Source organism: Pseudoliparis swirei, chromosome 3 (assembly GCF_029220125.1).
Source record: "Pseudoliparis swirei isolate HS2019 ecotype Mariana Trench chromosome 3, NWPU_hadal_v1, whole genome shotgun sequence".
NCBI classification, from domain to species: Eukaryota; Metazoa; Chordata; class Actinopteri; order Perciformes; family Liparidae; genus Pseudoliparis; species Pseudoliparis swirei.
In genome coordinates, this window is record NC_079390.1 from 22,024,247 (window position 1) to 22,040,735 (window position 16,489).

At 41.9% G+C, this 16,489-nt stretch overlaps 2 protein-coding genes across 2 annotated transcripts; both read right to left on the reverse strand.

Annotated features, from left to right (window-relative positions):
- Positions 1-1,449: 1,449 nt before the first annotated feature.
- On the reverse strand, positions 1,450-10,327 carry LOC130191777 (heterogeneous nuclear ribonucleoprotein A/B-like). Its single transcript, XM_056411467.1, has 9 exons — positions 10,234-10,327; positions 8,927-9,273; positions 6,265-6,433; positions 5,584-5,742; positions 5,113-5,244; positions 4,498-4,636; positions 3,797-3,943; positions 3,088-3,178; positions 1,450-2,424 (listed from the first exon to the last, which is right to left on the reverse strand). The coding sequence occupies exons 2-8, from the start codon at positions 9,247-9,249 to the stop codon at positions 3,108-3,110; spliced, it is 1,140 nt and encodes a 379-aa protein (XP_056267442.1). The 5' UTR covers positions 9,250-9,273; positions 10,234-10,327; the 3' UTR covers positions 1,450-2,424; positions 3,088-3,107.
- A 1,592-nt stretch (positions 10,328-11,919) lies between these two features.
- Positions 11,920-14,880, reverse strand: btg4 (B-cell translocation gene 4). The gene is made up of 4 exons (XM_056411499.1): positions 14,708-14,880; positions 13,981-14,118; positions 13,079-13,346; positions 11,920-12,277 (listed from the first exon to the last, which is right to left on the reverse strand). Exons 1-4 carry the CDS (start codon positions 14,878-14,880, stop codon positions 12,074-12,076), a joined length of 783 nt encoding a protein of 260 aa, XP_056267474.1. The 3' UTR covers positions 11,920-12,073.
- Positions 14,881-16,489: the final 1,609 nt, after the last annotated feature.

A 16,489-nucleotide genomic window follows, 5' to 3' on the forward strand; every position in this document is an offset into this window, starting at 1 on the left:
TAATTAGTTAATTTTTTTTAATCGATTGACAGCCCTAGAATTAATACATGGAAAAATAAATAATAAAATATTTAGATATGATCAGCTGTACACTTAATCATGTATACAATAAATGTGTAAAATAAACATGTGCCCTAATAAAAGTACATCTGAAGCATTATATTTAAAGATTAATATTATTTGCATTATTACTTTAGGGCTATAAATGATTCTATTTCGATTCTTTAATTTTAAGTAAGTGATGCATGCTAAACAAAAATACATTTTATTATTGAGATTAAATGTAGGTGTCTTCTCACATTTTGGATAATTTTAAAATAAAAAACGCTGTTAAATTAGTTAAGGTGGGAATTGAAGCTCCTCCCGGCTCTCCAGCATGAAAAGTCTCCTACTGGTATACGCGGCTGGCCTGGTTCTGTTAGGCGAACGTGATAACCACTACACTACGGAAACGAGTCCAGATACTTGTTTACATGCGCGTTCATAATGTTAAGGTTACTCTGAGGTCGTGGAGAACGCAGATGTCTTGATGTTTATTAATGTAGCAATTAATCGCAGCTGTGAGGATAAAACAAAATGGCGATGAAGAGAAAATGTGGGTTCACGTTATAACAATCGTATAATCAAACTTGTCATCATCAAAACCGATGTGACGGAAGAAAACCTCCGACAGTGGGGGAGGTGACGGGCCGGCCAGCCCCAGGGATCGAACCCACGATCCTCTTCCCATGCAGCAAATGGAAAAGAACAAAGTGTTCTCATTAAGGCAAAAGGCCATTTAATTGCTAATAATCTTCACGCTACACTGAAGTATCTCTATCCAAACTGCTGCATTTCTAAATCAATAACCACAAATCCAATGACTAACTTAATTACATACGTCTTGCATGTTGCTCCCCAGAAGGTTGCTTTAATTTAAAGTTTGCATTATCTTTTTTAAGACTTTGCTTTTTAAATTAGTTAATGCTGCAGGGATGTTACATTTCATTTGATTATAGCACAAAGTAACAAACATTTGATACTTACAGGTTTCTGGTCATCAAGATAATCTTCACAAATGAACTTTGAAGCTAACTTTAGGCTATGAAGGAACTCCACCATGATCACGACTTCACATCTCCACCATTAAGCTAAAAGGACGTTTAGTAGTCTCATAAGAGTCACCAGAGGTAAAAAACTAAAAACATCTCATGCAACCAGAGACGTGAACCATTCATCTAATAGTCTTGGTTATAGTACCTCCCTTGAACCTCCCATCCACTTGCCAATAACTTAAGATGAATATAAACTTTATAAATGTGTCAATGTATGCTCTGCAATCCGGAGGGTTACACGAATAATTCAAGTTTTCCGAGCACCAGAAAGTAAAAACAAAAAAGCAACCGGTTGCTTTTTTTCCTTTCCATCATCAGAATTAACAGTAACATTAAGCAATAGAAATACACCAAAAATATTACAAACGAGAATGTTTATTACTAATAAATTGCCAGAGACACTAGCCGAGGAGACTCCAGTGGTCTGAAAGTCTTTTAAAAGACAAAAACAAAAAGGAAAATTTAAGCAGACATTTAACTTCAAAGCGGTTACTTCTAAAAAACCAGTGACACTTGACAAAAAAAAACACAAACTAAACCAGCAGAGAAACTTAAACACGTTGCTAATGTAAAAAGGTATGCCGAGTTAACAGGAAGTCACGCCACAGCTGCATGAATAATTGGTTCCTCCCCTATTTCATCTGTATGCTTTCCATACCTTTTAATACCTTTGTGAATTCAGGACGTCCTGGAAGAAATAAGCGTGCAGGCAGTCTTTGTAGAATGAAGGAATAAAGAGTTAAAATTATCTTGGTACACTGGATTCCACATGAAGGGGGAAAAGAAAAATGACCGACTGAGGGCAGGTGAAAGCCCATCGCTCCGCGTCTCATCGAATTGTGTGGCGGCAAAAGACAAGAGAATAATACAATGTTTGACAACTGAATGCTGAACCCTCTTCAACCACTTTCCTTATCTTCCACCCCTGGAAGCATCAGAACCCCGGGGGGGAAAAAAAGTTTTTAAAAAAAACTACTGAAAACTGTTTATTTTGTCAAAAAAAGCTCCTTTACAGCGCCAAGATTTTCAACCTGTAAAGCCAGCAAACATGTAAAATACAAGCCTTACAATACATTAGAATCAAAACAGGTACCAAAAAGTACAGTAAAAATTACACTTCCATTGATGGAAATGTGGAAGGGGGGGGGACGAGAGAAAAAAAAAAAAAAAAAAAACACCAAAGGGAAAAGTAAAACCTAAAAATGAAAGGATAAAAAACAAACCAAAAAAAAGAAGAAGTTACATTTCAGATGTTTTCTGTACAAATGGTCTTGTGTCATAAAAGAGGTCGAGTCAGTGTTTCCATCCAGCCGTCGGTCTCACTGGAGTCCTACAGGAGAAACACAGACAGTCAGTTCACTCAAAAACACTTGGATTAGAGCAGCCGGTCATCAAAACTGATACTTTTTTCTTTTTAGTTAAACACAATTAAAATGATCAAGTGTTTGTATGGTCATTCTTAATTAATGAAGTATTATGTTCTTAGAGTTAGGAAGTTAAACAGCTCAAAATATCCATTTCATATTCATGTGAAAACATCTCCTTCAAACTACTGGATTTTAGTCTAGTTCATATCCCTAGATTACATGTGAACACATCATAAGATGCCAGTACTCATTTTCACCGATCAGAGCCTGAACGCATCGCAATGTAACTGAACCGCCATTACTAGCTCTCCTATTGGTTTAAACACCGACTGGTTGCTCATGATCAGAGACTAGGAAACCAGCGACAACGTCCTGATCGCGTTAGACTGAAGATTAGAAGATAATGATCGTAAAACTTTATTTACACCGTGACGGTTAACAGGGGGGGGGGGATCTGTACGGCCTGCTACGCCACTGGGACAATAAATCACTCTGTCATTGAACTGCATGTAATAATCCCGACTGTTTATATATAATAATCCCCTAATCTCTGGTGCCTTCTAGTAAAGCTAAACATTTGATCGTGACGTCGTGGGGTTTCAGTGAGGAGAGGTACCGTGACATACCTTGCGCTGCCATGTGATCATCAGTATGGCTTGTAGCCGGCCTGGTGTGGCCCCCGTCTTGGAGTTTTCCCGTAGCTGCCGTTGCCCTGGTCTGTATAGGGGGTACAAACGGGTCAGACACACGGACAAATCTTAACCTCCCCCACCCAAAAAAAAATACGCCGGTCGAATGGAAAAACATGTGATCGTTAACATAAACCGCCGGACGCCGCCGGGTATCACGCCCAGAGGCCGCCAACGTCACGTGTGACGGACGCTTTCAGTCAGCAAAAGCAACCGGAACTGATCTTAAAATGGTAATTTCCCATCAACATTTCATTCTACACGTGTCATCTAAAAACCTTGCCCCGAATAAAACCCGTTTACTTTAACCAGACGGGAAACCGTTACATTCTGAGCGTCTCAGAATAAACTATGAAGCCCGTTTGGTTAATCGGAGACCGACGGCCACGCGACACTAAAAACCAGCGTTTCAGGTAAAAACTCGTGAAACATTTCCACGCATCGCCGTTGAAATCTGCAGGAGCTCACGGCTAACGTTACATTCAATTATTATGGTGGTCAAGCTCCACTCGGCGAAAAAGGAAGGAGATGTTTTCACAGTAATGTAAAATAGATTTATGACCCAATTTTAATGACTCATTTGGTACTTCAGTGACCAGGAAGGAAAGAAGGCCTCTTAAGGTCACACGACAGTTGGTGTACTCACTGTAATCGTAACCGGGACCGTATCCGTAGTAACCAGAAGAGTAGTCGTAGTTGCCATAGCCGCCGTATCCACTGTAGCCGTAGCCCTGGTTACCGTAGCCCGGGTTCCAGTAGTTGCCGTAGCTCTGGTTCCAGCCTTGACCCTGACCTGAGAAACACGGCTCACTTTTAGAATACAAGACACAAAATACTTTAAAAGTATTTAACATGCAATAATAAATATAAATTATGTATTTATATGGCTATAGTTATCCAAAGTGACGTTCGGCACCTTTTAAATGACTGTTATTTAATTATTTCGACAGTCAGTCTGTGCCGACGTATTTTTTATTTAGAAAATATAAATCGCATTTCCTTTGTTGATTATTAAAGTCGTCATTCATGCCAACTTAGTGGGGAGACGGTCTTTCTTTTAGTCAGTCCAACTCCAGCAAGTAGTTTAACCTCCAGGGTTCATACACTGATGACCAAATATGTTGTGAAATCTTGGTGTATACAAGAGGATAAACATTAAATTACACAAATGAATGAGACAATAGTTTGATTAAAAGAATATTTAAAAGTGTATTCTTTTAGTCAAACTGTGTAATTCAACTAAATGAATATAACAATTTCCCATGATTTTTCCAAAACATTTCAGATTACATTTTTTTAGGAATTTTCCATGTTTCCCATGAGCGTACGAACCCTGAACTTCCTTACCTCCGCGACCTCGGCCTCCTCCCCGGCCTCCATAACCGCCTCCTCCTCCGCCGCCTCCTCCTCCGCCTCCACCGCCGCGCCCAGTGCCATACTGCTGCTGCTGGTACACCTCCTTTGGCTGGGCGATCTTCAGCTCACACTGAGGACGAGGCAACAACCAAACACACGTGACCATCGAGTCCACCGACCGAGCGCGGGAGGAAAAGAAACCTCAGTAAAACACTCGACTCTTGTGAGTAAATGTTTGCCGATTAAACGGCTTCATGTCAACATTGAAGGACGGAGCAGCTTACCCTCTGCAGAGAAGCTTCACCGACTCAAATATTTACCGATAGCTGTGGTTACTTTGCAGACGACACATTTAGTGAAAGTCAAGAGATGATTTTCCAACATCTGGAGCTGTCAAATTAATCTCACTAAAGACCCTAGGATAATATTTGACAAACTAGGGAGATGGTATTGTGTTTTTATCCTGCAACCATCAGCAGCAGGCCTCAGTTTCCATGGAAACAGACAACGAGGAAGCTTCATGTTCTTCTGTGGCAATGCAGCCGAGGAGACTTCAGGGGTCACATGAAGGCAGCGCGACCTGAAGGTAAGCGTGTGTGTTCGTACCCTGCCGCCCTGGATGGTGTGGTATTTCTTCTCCAGACACTTCTTGACGCTGGCCTCGTCTTTGTACGTGATGAAGATGAAGCCCCTCCTTTTCTTCGATTTGGGGTCGATGGGAAGCTCAATAGTTTCGATCTGGAAGAAGAAGATGTTAGCTACAGAATATAAAAATGCAGATTTACCAAACGAGTGTTTTATTAAGGCTAATTATTCAACCAGAAGACCAATATACATGTTGAATATTTCCTCAATTATGGTGCATGTTTTATTATCGGCAGCATCTTTTTAAACAATAAAGCAATTAACAGTGTTGGGTTCAGATGCTTTCGAATGAAATTATACAAATTAAGTGTTATTTTCCACAGGAAGCAAGTCCTCAATTAGCTTACATTAGCCACTCATTTATTAGACTTCAATTATAAATTCGTGAACCAATTTAAGTCAACAAATTCTGCGCAATCTCGTGAAACTGACCTCTCCGAAAGCTCCGAAATATTCCCTAATGGCGTCCTCGGTCGCCTCGGGGTTCAACCCCCCGACAAAGATCTTCTTGGCGGGCTCCTTCTTCATGGCCATCGCCTTCTTGGGGTCGATGGGACGTCCGTCCAGTCTGTGTTCCTTCTGCTCCAGCACCTGCAGACGAGTTATAATTATTATAGAACGCTACACGCAATCGATGCTTTACAAGAACAATGAAAGAGTCTGTGAACGCCGTTTAAATTCCTTTGATTTTAGTCCTGGCTGTTTCAGTTTAAACGACGTTCTGCCAGAGGCAGGAGTCAACCCTCCGAACCCGATCGAAAAGCACGTCGTCTTTATTCAATTGCCAAAACTACAGAGACACAACAGCCAGAAGCTTCTTGTCTGTTGGGTCTTGAACACATGTGCAACAAAACAAATCTAAAGATACATGATATATCAGAAACATTATTTATGTCCCGTTGAAAAATATTGCCTTAAATGAAGTGTTTGCGTTAACAAGATTCAGGAGAAAAAACATAAATTCTGGACTCATGAATCCACTTCAGGCTGGAAAAAAGTGTTTAATAATAAAATCGCCTCGTCTGATTTGTCACGTCGGGTTTCCTCTCAGAACGCATCATATCTGCATTTCCTTAACCTGAACACCAGCGGCGAGGCGTAAATGAGACGCACCTTGTCCACGCTGGCGGCCTCTTTGAAGAGGACGAAGCCGAAGCCTCGGGACCGGCCGGTGTTGGAGTCCATCTTGATGGTGCAGTCCGACACCTCACCGAACTTACTGAAGTAATCCTTCAGGTCCTTTTTACTCGTGTCCCAGCTGAGGCCGCCCACGAACATTTTCCTATAAACAAACAAGTGTCAATTGCTTTTCTCCCCCCAAAAAGCTTACACAGGAAGCACAACAACATGTATTTAGTAGAGATGCACCGATCAGGTTTTTGGTGCCGATCACCGAAATCAGTATCTGCCGATCCGATAATACCGATCACGGTGTCGATTGAAGCGTTCTATTTATTGTGTAGCATTATTGCTTAGGACTATGAGGAAATACATATATAAAGCAACTCAAACATTAAAGAAATTACCGATTTCTTTAAACATTTAGGACTTTTACTTTGAAAAATGTCCTAATTGATACATTAAAATTGTTTGATTGCTATTGAAGGGGATTTCAGATATGTATGGAACACATCTGCAACATTCATTTCCTGGAACTCTTGAGGAAATCTATATACAGGACTTTGTTTAACATACAAAATAGGGATGCACCGATCTGATCGGCGCCGATCCATATCGGCCGATATTCCCATTATCGGTTTTGATCGGCGTTCTCAAAACGGCCGATCAGATGACGTAACATCTGCGAGAACTATCAGACGTTTCAATCGCGGCGCACCGCAACGGAGACGATGCGCCCCGGCGAGGGCCGCAGAGTGAGAGGTCAGAGGATCACCACCGAGCGGCGTCCCCGTCCCCCGAGGTGAATCTCTGGGTCAACTCAGCCGACTCTCACATGTCTGAGCCCCTCAGACTGATGTTGAGGGTAAACACATTCGATCGGGAGCGCGCGAGGGTTTTGATAAAGTTAGCGGAAGGATTTAAGTGACAACATCCGGTTTTGCAAAGTTAGCGGAAAGAACCACGTGAAACATCCGTTTTTCAAAATAAGAGGTCGACAAATCATACACGAACATATAAAAGTAAACAATTAACTGATTTTGTATCTTTAAAGATCGTTTCTGAGATTTAGCTTAAATTATGCAAACATTAAAACATTTTTACTGGACCAAGGAAGAGTTTATAAAAATAAGTCAGACTTTTGTATGTTAAACAAAGTCCTGTAAATAGATTTCCCCAAGAGTTCCAGGAAATGAATGATGCAGATGTGTTCCATACATATCTGCAATCCCCTACAATAGCAATCAAACTATTTTTATGTATCAATTAGGATATTTTTCAAAGTAAAAGTCCTAAATGTTTAAAGAAATCTGTAATTTCTTTAATGTTTGAGGTGCTTTATATATGTATTTCCTCATAGTCCTAGGCAATAATGCTACACAATAAATAGAACGCTTCAATCGACACCGTGATTGGTGATCGGTATTATCGGTGATCGGCAGATACTGATTTCAGTGATCGGTGATCGGCACCAAAAACCTGATCGGTGCATCTCTAATACAAAAGTCTGATTTATTTTTATAAACTCTTCCTTGGTACAGTAAAAATGTTTTAATGTTAGCATAATTCAAGCTAAATCTCAGAAACGATCTATAAAACAAAATCAGTTCATTGTTTACTTTTATATGTTAGTGTTTGATTTGTCGACATCTTATTTTGATAAACGGATGTTGTTTCACGTGGTTCTTTCCGCTAACTTTGCAAAACCGGATGTTGTCACTTAAATCCTTCCGCTAACGTTATCAAAACCCTCGCGCGCTCCCGATCGAATGTGTTTACCGTGAACATCAGTCTCTAGGGGCTCAGACATGTGAGAGTCGGCTGAGTCGACCCAGAGATTCAACTCGGGGGACGGGGACGCCGCTCGGTGGTGAGGATCCTCTGACCTCTCACTCTGCGGCTCGCCGGGCGCCGCTCGTTGCGTGCGCGGCGATCGAAACGTCTCTACTAGTTTTTCTCGCAGATGTTACGTCATCTGATCGGCCGTTTTGAGAACGCCGATCAAAACCGATAATGGGAATATCGGCCGATATGGATCGGCGCATCCCTAATATTTAGTCATTCTGAACAGTCTCATTCAAATATCTTTTCTTTTTTCCACCATCCGCACTTTGATAACCCGTTAATCTCCCAATTACTTTCAGTACTATATTATTAATCCAAGAGTAAAATGTCTTTAGCGTTAGAACTAAATCCATGCGTTATACAATCCTCATATCCTGCATCATATTGGGGATACAGCCATGCACTACAAACCGTATATTGATTATCATCATCCTTCTAGTTTTAGAAGTACCCATGATGTAATTGTTTATTTACTCTTGTTCAAACCCTTTAATAAATGAAGTTATTTTGTAATTAAGGTTTTCTGAATGACAGACATGAAATAGAAATGCTTGAAGTTTGACCGTGTCCACAGGTCCAAGAGGGTCTTTGTTACTTTCTGTTTATTTACAAATATGAAATGATCATTCTCTCATCAGCATTTACTAAACCTGCAGAATGAAAAGAACCCGTGACCTGTATTTTGTACATCTTTATTCTCCGACAGCTGCTTTAAAACAGCTTAGCCGAGGGGAGAAGCTTCTCCACCTGTACGTCCATCACTCTCCCCACCTGATGACCAGATTCCACAAGGCGTCACTCACTCACTCACCCTGCGTCTTCCTCTCCTTTGCTGGCGTCGATCTTGCCCCCGTCGGCTCCGTCGACCGTCTCGGCGCCTTCGGCCGCTAAGCCAACGTCGGCGCCAACGTCGGCGCCCTCGGCGCCGTTGTCCTGGATGTCTTCTTGGATGTCTTCTGGGATGTCCTCCGGGATACCCAGGGCCTCACCCTGGCCTTCCTCCAGGATGCCCTGGCAGCTCTCCTCCTCCTCCTCTCCCGCCATCAGCTCCTGATCGGCTCCGTTCTGGTCCTCTTCCCCCTCGTTGCCGTTCTGGTCCGACGTCTCCATGAGGAGATTATCAGCGTCTGCCATTCTGACGGTGGGCTCTTCAAGAGACTGAATGGAGGAAGGGGACAGATTTAGGATGCGGGACATAACAAAGAGCCTGAACACAGCATTTGTTTGGGGGGGTTGGGGGTTATGGTCTGCATGACACTTGCATTGTGGTACAATTAATAAACTTGTTTTTAATACATCTTTAATATCAACATAGTGAGCCAGGGCATTTTTTTGGAAGGGGGGGGCAGATGTGAAAACACATTATGATGAATGCAAGATGCCCGTACAATCATTTGAATGAAATTCATTGTATTATATGCAATTTCCATCTTATATCTTGACCCCTAATCTGCAATAAAGTTATTGATTACACAATCGGCTGTTGTTTACATCTCCCCCCCCCCCCAACAACGTGTAGTTCGACGCCGCAACAATAGCTGCACATTGTTCACCTGCGAGCTAAAGCTTCAGTCAACTGCTTCCTCACTCACAGATGCATTAAAAACTATCGCGGAGTGATCGTCGTGAGCACAGAGGGTCAGTGAACGCAACTCGGGGTCCCACGCGAGGTCTTTGTTAACCTAAAAGGACGCGGCGGTCGCCCCGGAGAGCGGCTCCGCGTCCGAGCAGAGAGCAGGCCCGGATAGCAGCTAGCCGTTAGCACGCTGCACATCAATAATATTAATTGAAGGGAAAAAAACTATGTAAGCATAATCGCGGTAAAAAGTTTAAGAACGCCGGTTTACTTTCCGCCACGGCCGACGAACGAATCGTTCAATCGGGACAAAAACCGCGTGAACGTCTCCGGCGGCTAACGGCTAGCGGCTAACACGGCGAGCTAACGAGGTTTAACGTGACTGCAAACAAGCGGACGCGTTACGTGCAAAAAGCAAGAAGATGACAAACACGTTGAAAAGAATCCCAGGGCGCAACGTGGGATATTTACTCAAAGGCCGCCCTCTCGCTTTTTTATTTCGCTAAAATTTGAAATTAAAAACAAAAGAAAAGCGTGCTTACTTTGTGGGGGGAAAAAAATACCGGAGACGCCGACTCGCTGCTCAAAATGGACACTCCAAATTCGCCGCTAACTCGTGGCAATATATATACGACCGGATGTGAGCGAGCGCTAGCTAACCTCGCAACAACAGCGCCTGTGATTGGTCGCCTGGCTCCGGCGGGCGATGAAAGACGTAACGCTATTGGCCGATCGGCTGACGCACTGATGACATGGGGGGAAATACGGCAGCCAAATGTCCTTTCTTCCTTCCCGTGCTCTCACCGCCACCCCGAGCCGTTGTTTTATATGTCATTACATATTAATCGATGCGCAAGCGTATGCGGTGCTATTAATATACAAGACAACGGTTAATTTACGTTTATATGTCTTTATTTTAATGGGTAAAGACAAAATGTACGCCTCAAGTGGCTTCACTAATGCAACATTTGAGGTGTTTGTGCAGTTTATTTGGTAACAAAGCTAAAAGGGACACAAATCAGTTACCTTAAATAGAAGAAAAACTAATTATTGGCCTCTTTCGGTAGTTACGGTTCTAACGTTGGACGCCCTGTTTGCAGGATGTCCGACACAAAAGCCGATTTTACCAGATAATTCTACATCTTGCACCCAATGATTAAATAAGTTGTATTTCTCCCCGCCGTGTCGTTAAAGTGCAGCACTCTCGACTGGGTCCCACAAACGTGGATCTATTGCACCACTTGACACATGTTTACACTTCTCGTGTCTTGGTTGCACAACATGTTGGTACCACGTCTTGTATGCACCTTTTTATTACATAAGGAATTGTTTTGCAGTGAGGCTGCAAGGGCTTCAAATACAATACGAGCATGTCAAATCACTTGACTTTAATGTCCAAACTCCTTCCACAAAATTGAACTTTTACGAGAGTGTAGAACCACTTTAAAAACAATTGCAATATTGTATCTGTATTAGTTTTTGTTTCACCTTTAATCTTGAAGCCTATGTAAATTTAGCCTGGAATATAATATTACTTTTACACAAGTAATATTTACATGGAGCATCCTAAAAATTACCAGAACGTTCTACTTGTGTCGATCCTGACCCACAATCCTGAGCAGCAGATACAAACGGTTGTCAAAGTTCAAGGTGCCTTGCCATGAACTAGTACATCCAAAGTGAACAGACGTTTGACAGCTGCAGCGTGTACTAAAAATAAAAAGTGTGCCATTTGGAATACAGCTCAAGTGTCCACAGAGCATTTGTTTTCTGGTAGAAAAGGACAGAAGCTCCGCCCCCAGGTGGTAAACCAGTATGCAACATCACAACAGTGATCACGGGGAACTACCTCGGTCCAAGTGTGCAGAAAGTGCTGCAACACTTTATAAAGTCTGAGCGGACACACCAGTTACTGCCGTCTGTCAGTGAATCATAAGGTTGTGATACATGACCATAGTTTACATTTTCCTTTTGTTTTTGCAATTATGGGCCCAGAATTATGTCGAGCTTTATGTCAAATGTAAACAACGGCATAAATTAATGTGCAAAATCCACCCCCCCCCCCTTAAATAAATAAAAGGAGACACTTTTTAGAACCAGCAGAGCTGACACGGATGCATTTATTTCTTTTCAATGACAGTTAAATGTTACTTTAATTTTAGTTAAAAACAAAATACACATAGAATGGATAATCATTTAAAATACGCGACCGTTTTCAAAGTTTAAAATCGTGCTTAAATAGCATTACGTTAAATCATTAACACTTAAATTGTATACAAAGAGTAAACTTGATCCTTTAAGCAGAGCAAACCGTCCTTAATCTTTCCCCCTCAAACGGGAGTCGACGTTGCGTGGACGCACCAGATTCCGGTTGCTGGCGAGCTATCGGGATTTGCTGACCCAGTGGTATTTGTCGACGCGAGGCCCGGCGAAGGTGAAGGTGGCGCGAAAGGACTTGAAACTTTTCTGGGTGGAGAACTGGGAGGTGGGACCTCCGACTGGGGGAGGAGGGTGAGGCGGGAAGGAGTCGGCCTTCCTCTTGTCCCTCAGCCAGGTCTGAGGGGCGCCCGGAGAAAACTCACTGAACTGAGGACGAGGGGAGCAGAAGGAAACGTCAAGAAACCCTCAACGACAATCCAGTCACAAAACATCTCAGAGGCACGTCTCCAGCACGAGGGCCAGATGCTTCGCTCCAGTGGCTCGCACCGCCAGATCTCACTCATACAACATGTCATCACCAGAAACATGGAGATATAGTATTTTACGAGTCGCCAAAATTCCCCCAGTAGAAACATTGACTTATACGCCAACAACATTTTTAACCTGGCTTTAACAAATCTTCATATTTATTTTTGGGAAATTTGTGCAAGTAAGTATACATTTTAAATGCATACTTTGAATATCCAAACATAGTTTACAAAACTTAATTTTCTTAATATGACACAAGATTCTATCGCAACACTGACCGACTACATGGTGAAACGTTTTCATAATATTTTCGACAACATGGTACGGTCCATAAAGCGTCTTACCAGCATTACAAATAATTTCCTACAACATGGTCCAGTCCATAAAGCGTCTTACCAGTATTAATAATGATTTCTACAACATGGTCCAGTCCATAAAGCGTCTTACCAGTATTAATAATGATTTCTACAACATGGTACATTCCATAAAGGGTCTCACCAGTATTAATGATTCCTACAACATGGTCCAGTCCATAGAGCGTCTTACCAGCATTAAAAATCATTTCCACAACATGGTACAGTCAATAAAGGGTCTCACCAGTATTAATAAACATTTCCACAACATGGTACAGTCCAGAAAGGGTCTCACCAGTATTAATAATCATTTCTACGACATGGTACAGTCCAGAAAGCGTCTTACCCGGTAGACGCTGTTGGGGTTGCTGACCGTTGGGATGGTTTTGGGCTCCGTGTTGCCGGGAGCGACCGAAAAGGGGCAAAGGGCCGACAGGTTGCCGCTGCTCATGCTGTTGTCCACGCCCAGGTCCTCCTCGTCCGAGGAGCTTCCCGATTGGACGTCGAGGCTCGCCCGCTCCACGGCGTCGTGGATGCGGCGGGAAAATTGTCCGTCCGCTCTGCGGCAGCCGGTCACCACGGAGACGCAGAACGGCGCGCTTCGTTCGCCGTACCTGCAGAGAAGAACGAACAGTTATAAAAACAGGTTTTCACAGGAGGACAATTTAGTGTTGTGGAACTACTGATGTCAAACACCTCCGTTAGCATGTCTTGCTAAATTTGCGACGTTAGCCAAACCCTGTGCGGACAAGAAAGAGTGAGACCTAGTTGGTGCAAAAAAAATCCCAAAACACAGACAGCGTAGCGTTGAAGCCCCGCCCCTTCCTGTTGACCGCCATGGGATCTTATTTCAGGAAAAAACAAAACATGTCCGGTAACGCTGCTAAATGCCGAAATAAATTATTATTTGATCCCATTTTAATTGTTCATCAATTATACAAATGATGTTTGACAATTAAAACATGTTCTTAAAGTGTCACATGTTTTAAGTTTATGAATTAAGGCAAATATAAAAACTGCCGCAAGTGTCGTTTCTCTTTATTTTTCGGACAAACTTGATAACTTTCTTGCAAATGTTTTTCTACTCTCGCAACATGAAGCTAGCAGCTTAGCTGAGCATAAAGACTGGCAGCAAAGAAATCCACTTAAACCAATTTAAAACCTGTAGTTCATTTCACTTTTTAAAGTTGTAATAAAAAACAAAACAAAGTGAAAGTAAAATCTTCGCCAGTAAACCAGAGGTCTGACCTGCAGGACACCTCTCCAGGGTCGACCCACACAGTCAGCTCCAGCGGGAGGCCCAGATCCTCGTAGCGAACCGGGCTCCGGTCGCAGGCCTGCCGCAGCACCGGGTCCTGCAGCTGCAGCCGGTTCACACGCAGACACCTGGAACAGGAAACGCACAACGCGGTCTCAGGGCCGAGAGGTCGCAGGTCCAAAAATCATCAATGAGGCAAACTCCAGTTAACGAATGAGCCATAAAAACAGGACACAAGTCAGAATGTGTGTGTGTGTGTGTCCCCCTCCACAGTCCTAGTCTCAAATTCAGGAGGGTCCAAATCAACACACCTGAGGGTTGAGATCTGTCAAATTGAAGAGCGTTAAAAGTCTGTCGCGGACATTTTCAGCTTTTTATGAATATTAAATTCATTAACAGAAACCATCAAAAAAAGAAACGATAAGTCTCAAGATAAATTTAAAAAAAGGCACAATAAATAAAAAGTCTCCTCTTCCACCTAAAAAGGAACCTAAACATACATTTTGGGCCCAAACGGGTGAATTTAATTAATTTAATTCATTTTAGTTTATTTTATATAGCCCAATACCAAAGATTGTACAATCTGTAAACATACGACATCCCTGACCTTTGACCTCACATCAGGAAAAACTCCCAAGAAACAGAACAAAAACGTTCACAGGGAAAACAAGGGAAGAAGCCTACAGGAGAGCACTGCGAGAGCAAGAGGCCGCTGACCTGTAGGCCTGACCCTTGGTGGGTGCGTTGGGGTGCCAGTGGTTCTTGTAGTTCTCGAACAGAACCGCGGTGAGGGCGGCGGCGAAGCGCTCCCTGCCGTCGTTGTCCAGGCAGCCGTACCTCTTCACCAGCCGGGCCACGAAGAACACGGCGGCAGCGATCTCCTCCTTCATAGCTCCGTGACCTCCAAGTTTTATCAACGAATCGATGACCTGACGCGGTTAAAAGAAAAAGGAACAAAAACCTCCTCGGAGAATAAAACGTGTGTCCTTCTGGGAAAAAACAAACAAAGAGACTTAAAACTAACTGGAAGCCGGACAAACTCAAGCAAACATATTTGCTGTTGGAGTTCTAGAGAAAACTCAGCTCTGATTACTAATCACACGGATAAAATAAAACGTATACGTCTACATGTGTCTGAATGTTTGCGCCGCAGCCGCTTGTTGTTCCCGCTTCACACACATCAGACACTGAAACTCTCTGCTCAGCTTCTCATGCGGCTTTAATAGAGGGGCCGAGCTCACACACCTGCAGCTCGTTCACCTGATTACATCACGTGTGTGTGTGTGTGTGTGATTGATTACAATATATAGATACATAATATATAAATATATATGAATTACTATATATAAAAATATATATAAATAAAAACGTCAAAGAATATAAATATACATACATATATATAAACATATTAATATATTATATATAAAAGAATAAAAAACAAATATATATAACAATATATATATATAAATAAAATAAATACAAACTGAAGAATATAAATAAAAATATTAATTTAGATACAAAAGAAGTTTAATTTAATTATATATATATTTTATTCTTTTTTAAAATCTATATATTTATATTCGTATAAGTATATACATATTACTATATTTATATTCTTTAAAGTTGTTAATGTTTTAATCCATATATATATTCAAAGCCAGTCAAAAGTTTGGGGTCACCATGTTGATTTTCTTTCTTTCCTTTAATGACTATTTTACAGACAAAAAGAGTAGAATTCAGACATTAAATGTATTATTTACATTTGTCAGTTTTGGCCCCAAAAGAAGAATAACCTGAATACAACGTGTGTTTAGTCAAAGTCTGTGTTACATGCCAGAGGAGAACACTGTTACAACTATTTCCTCCCCAAATACACTTCGTTTTTTAAAATGTGCATCAATGACACACACTTCTTTTTGAAACACAACATTTGGGCTCTAAATATTTTGGGGCCTCTGCAGTCGACTCGGTGGTGGAATTGAAGAGTTTTACACTATACAAACACAATGTTGTTTTTACAGGCCAACATTCTGTATGTATTTGTATGACATGTTTATCGCAACCCAATTCAGTTATATTCTTCCTACATAATCTGAAAAGTCCTTTTCAGAACAAAAACCACCATTACCTTTTGTTTCTCCATATTGTGTCCATCTGATATTTATTGATCCAATTCCAAACCCGATACTGGCCGTCTCTTGGTGTACGAATAGCTGTTAATATTCCATCTTTTTGCGAGTGTGTTTGTGCACTTAACAGAAACAGGAACTTTTTCCTTTTTTAAATTCGCACTTCTTGATGCTAAGCTTCCGATTAATTTGCTGATTCCTTCTGTTCTTCAACGACAGCTGCTCAGAGGATCGTTTTCCTCTTACAAGTGTCAGTCTGGCCAAAACAACAAAACAGTGTTGTGGAGACCTTTGACCACCAGATGGTAATCGGTGCATTCTTGAGACGAGATGACTTGCAAAATCCCTCACGATGCCCGACTCACTCTCC